Source organism: Arachis duranensis, chromosome 6, assembly GCF_000817695.3.
Source record: "Arachis duranensis cultivar V14167 chromosome 6, aradu.V14167.gnm2.J7QH, whole genome shotgun sequence".
Lineage (NCBI taxonomy): Eukaryota > Viridiplantae > Streptophyta > Magnoliopsida > Fabales > Fabaceae > Arachis > Arachis duranensis.
The window spans coordinates 96810012-96821560 of record NC_029777.3 but is presented as its reverse complement, the minus strand read 5'-3'; the positions used below and the strand labels follow the sequence as shown (position 1 = coordinate 96821560).

Here is an 11549-nt window from a genome sequence, read left to right as displayed (position 1 = left end):
TTTGATAAGAATCCTGCCATAAAATAGTCTAAATTTATACTCTAGCGTACTATTTCTTTATTTCAGATATTATAAATTCATGTAAATTGTGACCTTTTTTTACTGTTTATTTCTCTCCAAATACATGCCATTTAAGATTGCCTTCAACGAGTTTTCATTATGCATAATCTATTTTTCTCTTCCGTAGATTATGTTATTTTCTCGTGATCTTTAGCATTTTTAAATATTATGTTCTATTCCGTCATACTTTTTAATAGATTTATGACTGAAACGTAAGTTTTTTTAAAAAAAGTTACAATTAGATCATTTAACATGTAATTTATTTATTTAATTAAATAATTTACCCTGTATTTTCTTTATATAAGAAACAAAAACAAAAAAGAAATTGAAGAAGGAACTAAAAAAAGGAATAAGGAACAAAAGACACATTTTTCTTTCTTTCCTGTGTTCAGGAAATATTTTATGTATATATATATATTTGATAATTTTATACTAAAAAAATTACATTAAAATATTATTCAATATAAAACATTCCAGAAATTTTAAATAACCCTTTGTTCTTTCTTGTTCTTCTTATACTCCGGCATAACTGGTCCCAGACTCTCCCCATTAACAAAGAGAGAGAGAGAGAGAGAGAGCACCGTTCACTGTTCACTATTATCAGGAAGGGAAGTATTAAATGCTGTGTGCAGTTATTATGGCATTTTCATTTTTCAACTACTACCTCCATTATTCATTTATCTACCTTTGACTCATTTTTTCATCTTTCCTCAGTTACTATGAACTTGCACTGCAATGTCACTAATAATTTTTTTTTCATTTATTTCACTTCTCTAGTCTCTAGGTGCTGCTTTACCTCTGATGAATGAACGGTCCATGTTCTCTTTTCTTCATGGTATTTTCTTTTTATTACCGTTGTTGAGAAATTAAATGTGTGCAGTGTAATAACACTAACACCCTCCATTGAATAAGTTTCGCGCTTTCTCTCTCTTCTATGGAGCTGTGTTGTTTTCAGGTTGAAGAAATCGTTTTGAAATTTGAAAATATTTGAAGTTCAATGAGGAATTTTCACCTCTATTTTGTGGCTCTTTCTTTGTTCATGTTCACGTTCATCTCTATCAGCCATGAGCTTCAAGAAGCTCAAACCCAAGTCTTGTTTCAGATAAGGAAGTACCTTGAGTACCCTACCTCTTTAGAGATTTGGGGAAATTACGACAATGACCTTTGTAACCTTCCTTCATCTTCCCACACAAGCATTAAGTGTGATGGCAATTCAGTAACTGAGCTCAAAATCGTTGGGGACAAACCTAATGTGAGGGTAGACAAAAACAACATCAATGGATTTGCAGTTTCTAATTTAACACTATCCCCAAATTTTTCTGTTCATTCTTTTGTCACCACATTGACAAGGTTAACAAGCTTAAGGGTCCTTAGCTTGGTGTCCTTAGGGATTTGGGGTCCACTTCCTAATAAGATTCATAGGTTATCTAATCTTCAAGTTTTGGACTTAAGCTCAAATTTCTTGTTTGGTTCTGTCCCTTCAAGAATGGCAACAATGGTTAATCTTCATACACTAGCACTTAATGGAAATTACTTTAATGACACCATACCCAATTGGTTTGACTCATTGTCTAATCTTAATGTGTTGAGTTTGAAGAACAACCAGTTAATTGGTTCATTCCCTTCCTCAATATGCAAAATTAAGTCCCTGAATGATATTTCCTTGTCCCAAAATGAGTTATCTGGTGAACTACCTGATCTAAGTGCTCTCACTTCCCTTCATGTCTTGGATTTAAGAGAGAATCATTTGGATTCTAAGTTACCATTGATGCCAAAAACAGTGGTTACAGTTCTTCTAAGCAAAAACTCATTCTCAGGTGAGATACCTAGTGAGTTTGGTGAACTGGAACGGCTTCAACATCTTGATCTTTCGTCAAATGATCTTAGTAAGACACCTCCAAATACATTGTTCTCTTTGCCAAACATAAGTTACTTGAATTTGGCGAGCAATGCACTCAGCGGTTCCCTCCCCAACAAACTAAGGTGTGGAAATAAACTTGGGTTTGTGGATATTTCTAATAACAAGCTAAATGGTGCACTTCCTTCTTGCTTGGCCGGCACGTCTGATCGACGAGTTGTTAGATACGGTGGAAACTGTTTGTCTGCTGATTCTCAGCCTCAGCAGAGAGGGTCTTATTGTAATTCAGGATTGAAGAAGTTCTCGGCATGGGAAATTGCTGTGGTGGTTGGTATCATTTTTGTAGTAGTTCCTGTGATTTTAGCTTCCGGAGTTTTACTTTATAGACAAGGTTACTTAAGAGAAACATATGAGAATGAAGTGTTCCCAAAAGTTGTCCAAGATTCCTCAACAACAGGGGTTTCCTCTGAATTCCTTGCCAGTGCCAGTAAGTATTCCTGCATTGATCTTCCCCTTTTATCTGTGTTACTTTTCATTTTCTAGTATATTTCTAGATCAATGAATTGATAGAGACAAATTAAATAGTAATTTCCTAGATCAATGAATTGATAGGGACAAATTAAATAGTAATGTTCTTATTTTCCATGTCTGTTACTGTTAGGATTCATTTCACAGACATTGAAGCTAGGGACGCAAGCGACTTCGTTTTATAGACAATTTTCAACTGAAGAGTTGAAGGACGTCACCAAAAATTTTGACTTGTCAACTTATATTGGCGAAGGTTCCATAGGGAAGGTAATATTCTTTGAAAGTAATTTGACTGTTTTTGGCTTTCAAATGTTCTTTATGCAAGTGATTGTTCTTCATGATGCATGGTTTTCTTTCAGCTCTACAAAGCTAAACTAGAGAATGGATCCTATACAGTGATACGATCTGTTGCTTTGTCGAAGAAATGCTCAATTCAAAACCTCAAAATTCGGTTGGATTTACTCTCAAAACTTCAACATCCAAACTTGGTTAGCCTATTGGGTCACAGCATTGATGGTGGTGGACAAGATGACTCTAGTATTCCCAAACTCTATCTTGTATACGAGTATGTGCCAAATGGGGACTATCGCAGCCGTCTGTCAGGTTATTATCAGAACTTTCTTTTTTACCTGCATACTATGTATTGAATTCCTTGTTCAAGTTGTAATGGATAGTGGATACCAAATTCTCTTTGAAGAAGCACTTGTAATTTAATGACAAAATTTAACGAATTGTGTACCAAAAATGAACTGCGCACCTGTCTTCATACCAGCTTTCTAGTAACTATAGTTAGCATGTCATCGTAGTATTTATGCTGCGGTGAGCATAAATTTTCACCATTGCTTCCCTTATCTCTATAATTTGAATCTGCTATTCACTGCTGCTTGAATTTCAATCAAAATGACAAGATTATACTTTGACTAGGGAATTCAAGTATGCTGATGAAAAACTATCATACATTACTTTGATGATTTGAGAATCTATGTTTTGTTCTTATTCCATATTTTGAAATTAATATGCATACCTTATTTGGCATAGGATTGGTGATCTAAGGTTGTTAATAACTCAGTTGTTTATATATTATTTGAGGTATTATTGTGTTAGCTAGTTAGTTATTTATTAAGAATTTATTCATTGTTAGTTACACTCATTGGCCTTTAGAGGGTGTACCTCACATGTATAGCTAACATTTTCACCATTTAGAGGATTTTTTAATTCTCAATTTTCTCTATTATACTCTGAATCTCTGATCACCATGATGCTCTAAATATGTCAATATCACATTTAACTTCATTATATATAATTCTCTTACCGATTTTTCTGCTATAGCTTTATGGTATTTGAGGCACCAATCCACTACTAATCTTTCTTAATTCAAACATTCAGAATTTTCACCAGAGAAGGCATTAAAGTGGTCTGATAGATTGGCAATTCTGATTGGAGTTGCCAAGGCAGTTCATCATTTACATACTAGTGTCATACCTGGTTGTTTCGGAAACAATTTAAAGACGAACAATATTTTACTTGATGAGCATGACATTCCAAAACTAAGTGACTATGGCATGTCCATCATTGCTGAAGAGATTGAAAAGACTGAGGTTTGCTTTCATGTTATTCATCCCAACATCTTAGTCTAGTTGCATTGATGACTGGTCCTAGAGTGATTCTGCTGCTTTCTGTTTTGTACAGGCAAAGGAAGATAATCCAGAATTAGATGACGATGTTTATAACTTCGGATTCATACTGTTTGAATCACTTGTTGGACCTGTCGCAAGCGGAAAAGGGGAAGCATTTTTTCTTAATGAAAAGGTCAGATATAAGCTTTTAGAAACTTCTGCCTTAAATTTTCTTTGGATGAATGAGAGTAAATATACATCCACATGTAGCACATATTTGTATGAAATATCATTACTTTATAAATAAAGCTTCGGAAAGTATAAAAATTCATCATTGTTTGTTGGTGTTGACAAGTTCTTTGACAATAATTGCCATTTGCCAAGATCCCCCATTTTTTACACCTATTTATTGTTGACTTTGATATTACTCATTTTAAGTCTTGCACTAGGGCCACCTTTAAGAAAACTAAAAGTAGAATGTTTGAATAAACTCTCACATTGGTCCTTAAATTTTGTCCTTATAAAAGCACTTGCATCCAAGTAGAAGCATAATTTTGTCCCTGTGTTATTACCCTGATATTAACACTTTTGAAGTATAGATGTGTAGTTTTTAATTGTTTTTTTTTGGATATGTAATGTTTAAATTCTGTATGTAAATTTTTTGACTGATTTTTGTTGGTTTCCTAGGGAAACTAAGGGAGTAGATAATTTTATTCATGAGAAAGTATATGGAATCAACTTTTAATTAGTCAGTATTAGCCAATTTTATAATTTAGGTATAATTTAGGATCTATAATTTAAGATAAACAAAATAATTTTAAAAAAGTTAGCTGAAATTAAATAAAAAAAATTTGGTTCTCTAACATTACTCTTTATTCATTAATAAGTTTTGAATGGATAAGAAAACCTTGTGTTGTGAATCACAGGCATCCTTTGATAGTCATGATGGTAGAAGAAAAATTGTAGATCCGACGGTGTTGACCACTTGCAATCAAGAGTCACTATCAATTGCAATATCCATCACAAGCAAGTGCATATCGCCAGAATCCTCATCACGTCCTTCTTTTGAAGATGTTCTATGGAATTTACAGTATGCAGCTCAAGTCCAAGCCACAGCTGAAGCAGAACAATGATCGGATTCTACATCATAGGTTCATGTTTGTAGATAGAGAAAGCAGGGACTGTTATCAAGTTTAGAACAGAGAAAGCCAGTGCCTAGTAGTAGGATTTATGTTATTTCTCTGGTTTATAATGTGATATGAACAGTGCTAAAGACTAAAAGAATGGAAGTAGAAGTGTATATTCAAAAAGGTTCAAACGAAGTGTTCCCACTATAATATAAGCTTGACTTGCTAGATCTAGGGTAGCCAATGAGAAACAAGTATAACATTGTCACCAATCATTACAATCATGAATTCATGATATTTCTTCTCCTAGATGGCACTATAATCTAGTGAGCACGTTATATATACTCCTTTTTATTGTCCACTTTATTCTTTAATCCGATAAAATAAAGACTAATCCATTACAATTGTGAAGTTCATTTAAGAGTTTGTTATGGGTTAATGAGTTGTTGCATATATAAGATAAGATTAGAACTCTAGAACCCTTAACATTTAAGACGAATGGGCTAAATACTTAATCAGTTACAACTTACATTATATATATATTTTTTGTTGTTTGCACTAGGGTATCCATCAGGTTGTATGTCCAATGACTAGAGGCATACAAAATGAGCGACCCTCCCAAGCAAGCAAGCTCCATTCCCATCCTTGAATGAGTATTGAACTCGGAAGAGATGGTTAAGGGACACAGACCCTCCATCTCTGCCAATTTGCGTTGTTACATTATATATACTTTAGGCTTGTGGAATTGTGGCTGGGCCATCAGAATGCCAACCATGTTGACAGAAACCTTATCCTGAAGGTGTGTGTATTCTTGGAGTTGGCCTGAGTCCTCCCAAGTGGATGCTGCAGGTCCAGGCCCAACCCATTAGATGAGAACTCGAGAAGGATGGCCATTAGTGTTGAGCCCCTAAATTACTAAAAATACATCCAAATAATTTTATTATTGAAAAAAATATATTCGAATTTTTTTATTAAAAAATGTCTTCAAATAATTTAAAAACTTGACAAAAATATTTAACGTTAAATATGTATTTTTTAAAAAAATATTTTAGAAATTAAATTTTGATGCAATTTTTTACAAGTAAGATTAGAAAAATGAGATATTGTTATTCTTAAAATTGGTAATTTTTTGTTAATTATATATTTTTTTGTGATTTTTAAAGTATTATTGGTTGTTGATAAAAAAATTACAAAAAAAATATACTTAACAAAAAATTACCGAATTTTAAGGATAAAAATATCTCATTTTTTTTAATTATACTTGCAAAAAATCGTATCAAAATTCAACATCTAAAATTTTTTTGAGAATATATATTTAATATTGTGCATATTTGTCGCATGTTTAAATTATTTGAAAGTATTTTTGTCGATGCCAAAATTTAAATCATTTTTGTCAACAAAATTATTTAAATGTATTTTTTTTATGATTTACCCATATTGAGCACTACCAAAGGTCGCAGCTGAGACTTGGTAAGAATGGATGATTTATCGGCAATGAAAACTTAGGTTAAGTTAATAAGAATCATTAAATAATTTGATAAATTTAACTAAATTATCATTTAATAATTCTCAATAATCAATCTTCCATGAAAATAACTCTACCTGAATTTTCACCTTCAATGGCTTCTCTTCAAACAGCACAAGGTTCCAATCCTGAATTATATTCAGACAGTGGAATATAGAGCCATAGTACGTGTGTGTGACTCTCCGAGTGAGAGAATGATCTATGCTTTAAAAATCTCTTCTTTTTCCAATATAACTTTATTTCTTAATTTAAACAGAAATAACACTTGTTACTGCAAGTATTTTTTTCCCTCTTTGAAAAAAACTTTTTTTTTTTCTGAAAAAAAATTTTGGGTCCAAAAGGAATTATGTTGGAATTACAGATACATTGTAACTTGGTTTTTAGCACATTATTTGCATCCGCTTGGTGTTTGCCTGTTTGGTATTTGGTTTTGGTGTCGGTGTATAGACTGTAGAACAAGTTCAACTGTTCAAGCCTGACGCCGACGCATCCCACACCGGTTCAGTATAACGTGTAGTGCACGCGCACATCTCGCGTACTGTTTTGGTCTTTCTGGGTCACGATCCATTGATTCGCGTGGGTCTCTCACTTCCCGAATCTAGTCTTTTAAACGATATATCCTATATGTTTTTTATTTACTAATTTACTAATGGTGAAAACTCAGATGAAGTCGATTTCACGTGAAGATGATACTTGAGAATCGTTAAATGATTTGACTGATTTGACTAAATTTTCATCCAACGACTCTCAGGTGTCAACTTAAAGTGAAGTTAACTTCACTTGAGTTTCCACCTTTACTAATACTTACCAAAGCCTTAATTTTCAGGTGATGCGTCGCTTTCATGATTTAAGAGCGCTTTTCGTAATTTATTAGGGGGTTGCAACGATATTGTGTTAAAAAATCAACAAAGATGTTCATATAAAAATTTAAAAGTAAATTTTTAATTTAATAATCATTACTGCTGACGTCATTATTGTACACAATAACAACATTTCTTATCAGAGTCATTATTATGACTTATGAGCCACTTTTTTTCAGCAAAATATTATGGTCCTCCTTTTTCATATTTTCAATTCTTGTAGTCGTATATATAATATACAATTTTTTTTATTATTTTATTGTAAACACATTCTCTTCCCTTTCTAATTCTATTATCAATTTTCATTCACTTGCAGCTTCTGAGGCACACAGACAGAGAAATGCTGTCCCCTTTGCAGCGGTTCCAGCTAGCTTTATCACCTTCCTGATCCCATTCCCACCTGCCACCGCTTTTTCCGGTAAGCTCTGTAATTTACGCTTACTCACTCGCCTTATGTTCCAAGCATTCTTCCTCCGTCAACGTCTTCATTACTCCCTCTTCTGTCACTTGTAACCGGACTCCACGGTCTGCATTATATGTTTTTATGCTCGTGAAGCTTCAATTTGTAGCCATTTTCCACTAAGTACTTTGTAGCACTTGCTTGATCTGTTCATTTCTGATTCGGAAGTAAAGAATCTCGTGCACCTGTGCTTCAATTGAGTAAGCTTTTTTGCAGTTCCTTTTTCATTTTTGGTGGCGTTTTCTTGGTAACTGCACCAATTAGCTTTTAGTGCACTTAAATCTTCAACCTTTGAAGTATGTTATAGCAGTCTTTTCTTTACATTTTCGTCAACTTCACAATTTGAAGTCCAAGATAAGTCACCAAAGACTTCACTGCCAAATTTACTCGTTTTGTTTCTCCAATTCCAGAGTATTTATAATTTAATTTGAGTTAACAGCCTCCTATATAATTTCTAAAATTCAAGTCTCAATATGATTTCTTGCACATTCTGTTTGAATTCAGAGGTCTTGTGATTCGACGAATTCAACTGCATTGAAAGTAAGAAGTTTGAGTGGCAGCCATGGTTCTAGGCTCAAAAGGGAAGAACCGGAGAGGTGGCACCGTGCAAATCGATTGCCTTGTTCACATTCAAGAGATTAAGCCATGGCCCCCATCACAATCTCTCAAGTCCCTTCGTTCTGTGTTGATACAATGGGAGAACGGCGAGCGCTCTTCAGGGTCTACCAGTCCTGTTTCCCCAGGTGAAGGGAAAATTGAGTTTAATGAGTCATTTAGGCTTCATGTGACTCTGTTGAAGGACATGTCTGCCAAGCATAGTGTTGCTGATGTGTTCCAAAAGAATTACTTGGAGTTCAATTTGTATGAGCCTCGAAGAGATAAGATTGTTAAAGGTCAGTTGCTAGGAACTGCCATTGTAGACTTGGCAGATTGTGGCGTTCTTAAGGAGCCCTTGAGTGTTAGTGTTCCATTGAACTGCAAGAGGAACTACAGAAACACGGATCAGCCGCTTTTGTATGTTAAAATCGAGCCTACCGAAAAGCATCGGACTAGGTCCTCGTTCAAGGAAAGCAATCCCAAAGAGGCATCGAAGGACAACAAAGGTGGTGACTCTGTGTCTACATTGATGAATGAAGAATATGCTGAGGAAGCTGAGAGTGCTTCCTTTACTGATGATGATGTTTCCTCCCATTCATCTATTGTAGCAGCTACTACCCCAGAAACTAGTGGGAGTATACCTCCTCATTGTGCAGAGGTACCCATATCTTCCCCCTTATTCATAGCAGTATGTCCTTTGCCTAACTATATCTATGGTTATGTTTGAGATTGTGTATACAGTCCTTAGCACTATTCCATGAAATGTAGAGAGATAGAAGCAACTGCAATAGGAAATGTTGTAACAACATTTTAGGTTCTTTGCATACATCTTCTCGTTGGCATGGTATGGATCCTTTCAAAGTTTCACATAATGTTGTTCTTATTAATCAATGCCGGGAAAACAACAAACCTATTGTCATGTTACTATTAGTATTATAGCAGCATGCAAATGCACACGATCTGCTTTCTTGATATATCTAGTGTATTTTAGAAAAATAACAGTTATAAACGTATAATCAAGCAATAAATTAATAGCTGCTGAGTTGCAGAATGGAGCACATGGAGCAACCCGAAACAAAGATAGTAATGAAAAGGAGCATACTTTGGCATCAGAAACAAAGGTTGAAAGATTGCAACAAGATACATGTGAGAAACTAGAGAGTTCATCTAATGCATCATCCGGAGATCTGTCCTCTAATATCGAAAGCCCGGCAAATGGTCAACCAGCTATGGAGAATACTAGTAATCACAGCCCAGTGACAATTCAAAAGCAAGTTGTTGATTCTTCCTCCCCATCCTTGGAGGAAAATTCCAAGAGCAGGTTCACAAACAGTGATCATGAAAATTTGGATCAGGAGGATTTTGAAGAGGATGCTAATTGTAGAAATAAATTTGAAGATGTTAAAACTAACAGTAATGGAAGTACTATTGATATCTATTCAAGGAACACTACATCTCTTAGTAATGGCTTTGTGGACATGACTCCAGGCTCTGTAAACTGTATTAGTTCAGAAATCAATGACAAATTGAATGAGCTGCATGGTGAAGCTGACGAATCTCACATGAAGGGGGAAGGAAGTGCTAAATCTTATTGTAGTTCTGTTGAGGACAGTAATGGAAATGAAATGTCTGATTTGGATATGCAAAACCATGTAGGAAATGAATCAATGGCTCATGGTGTGAAAGACCAAGTTTCATTAAGTAGCGATTTATACTATCTTGGTGGGTCAGAGAGTCATCTGAAAGGCAGTAATATTATGAGAAGTGAGAGATTAAAGCACGTGAAGTCGGTGAGGTCATCAACAGAATCAGCTAGGAGTATTGGATCACTCAGTAGCAATCATCTTTCTGAAGTAAGAGAAAGCCATATAGGAGATGCACAAAACAATGGAGGGAACATCCATGACAAAAGAGATGCTAAGATTTATCCAAGGGAATCCAGATCGACCATTTTTGACAGCAAGGTTGAGAATTTGGAAAACAAGATTAAGATGCTTGAGGGAGAGTTAAGAGAGGCTGCTGCCATTGAAGCTGCTTTATATTCAGTAGTTGCTGAGCATGGCAGCTCCATCAGTAAGGTTCATGCCCCAGCTCGGCGCCTGTCCAGGATGTACCTTCATGCTTGTAAAGAAAATATTCAAGCAAGAAGGTCTGGGGCTGCTAAAAGTGCTGTTTCAGGTTTAGCACTTGTTGCAAAAGCTTGTGGAAATGATGTCCCAAGGTACATTTGATATAGATTGCAATTTTCCTTTCTTTTTCTTTCCTTTGATACAATGGTTAGAGCAATTTATTTCATACCCCCATTATCCTAATTATAAAAGAGAAAAAAAAAACTTTTATGCCAAACATATATGATCCTTTTCCAATATGATAAATTAATTGGACGTCCTACATAAAATTCTTAACTGACATGGATCAATTGACTATTAGAGGTTGGCCAAACAATGTCATCCTATTCTTACTGCATGATGTGAAAATCATAGTTCATCATAAGCTGTGACAACTGCATACTGATCGACCTCTTCTTGCATGTTGTTACAGATTGACATTTTGGTTATCTAATTCTATTGTGTTGAGAATAATTATAAGCCAATCCACCAGAGACATGGCACCATCAAGTCCTACCGGTTATAGTATGAGAAGGAAGAGAGCAGAGGGGAATGGAAAAATAGCTCAACCATTGGTATGGAAAGGTCTATCTGCTAGGAAAAGTGAGAAGACAGCATATGGTGCTTTTGGCAGCTGGGATGACCCAAATGTATTCATCTCAGCACTAGAAAAGGTGGAAGCTTGGATCTTCTCTCGCATTGTGGAATCAATATGGTGGCAGGTAATTGTTTAATTTTTTGCTTCTCTTTAAATCATATAGCTTCCATACAAGCACAATATTAATATGAAATTTCCATTGGCATCTAACA

The 11549-nt window shown here is 34.9% G+C and overlaps 2 protein-coding genes across 2 annotated transcripts in view; both read left to right on the top strand.

Moving 5' to 3' along the window:
- The first annotated feature begins 592 nt into the window (after positions 1-592).
- Positions 593-5508, top strand: LOC107494862 (probable inactive leucine-rich repeat receptor-like protein kinase At3g03770). Its single transcript, XM_016115902.3, has 6 exons — positions 593-2405; positions 2580-2713; positions 2806-3049; positions 3833-4044; positions 4136-4255; positions 4989-5508. The coding sequence occupies exons 1-6, from the start codon at positions 1058-1060 to the stop codon at positions 5193-5195; spliced, it is 2265 nt and encodes a 754-aa protein (XP_015971388.1). The 5' UTR covers positions 593-1057; the 3' UTR covers positions 5196-5508.
- A 2323-nt stretch (positions 5509-7831) lies between these two features.
- LOC107494839 (uncharacterized) overlaps positions 7832-11549 on the top strand; it is a gene marked incomplete in the record, with an annotated part of 8000 nt that continues 4282 nt past the window's right edge. The window contains 4 exon segments of the mRNA XM_021125143.2: positions 7832-8234; positions 8539-9289; positions 9681-10852; positions 11173-11461. Of these exon segments, the coding sequence (XP_020980802.1) occupies positions 8597-9289; positions 9681-10852; positions 11173-11461 (2154 nt within the window).

What these genes read in the sequence shown, in the direction of transcription:
- LOC107494862 (XM_016115902.3), top strand. Translation starts at nt 1,058, where the DNA reads ATGAGGAATTTTCACCTCTATTTTGTGGCTCTTTCTTTGTTCATGTTC. An exon ending in TGAATTCCTTGCCAGTGCCA is followed by an intron (nt 2,406 to 2,579) that starts GTAAGTATTCCT and finishes TGTTACTGTTAG; the next exon opens with GATTCATTTCACAGACATTG. An exon ending in AAGAGATTGAAAAGACTGAG is followed by an intron (nt 4,045 to 4,135) that starts GTTTGCTTTCAT and finishes TGTTTTGTACAG; the next exon opens with GCAAAGGAAGATAATCCAGA.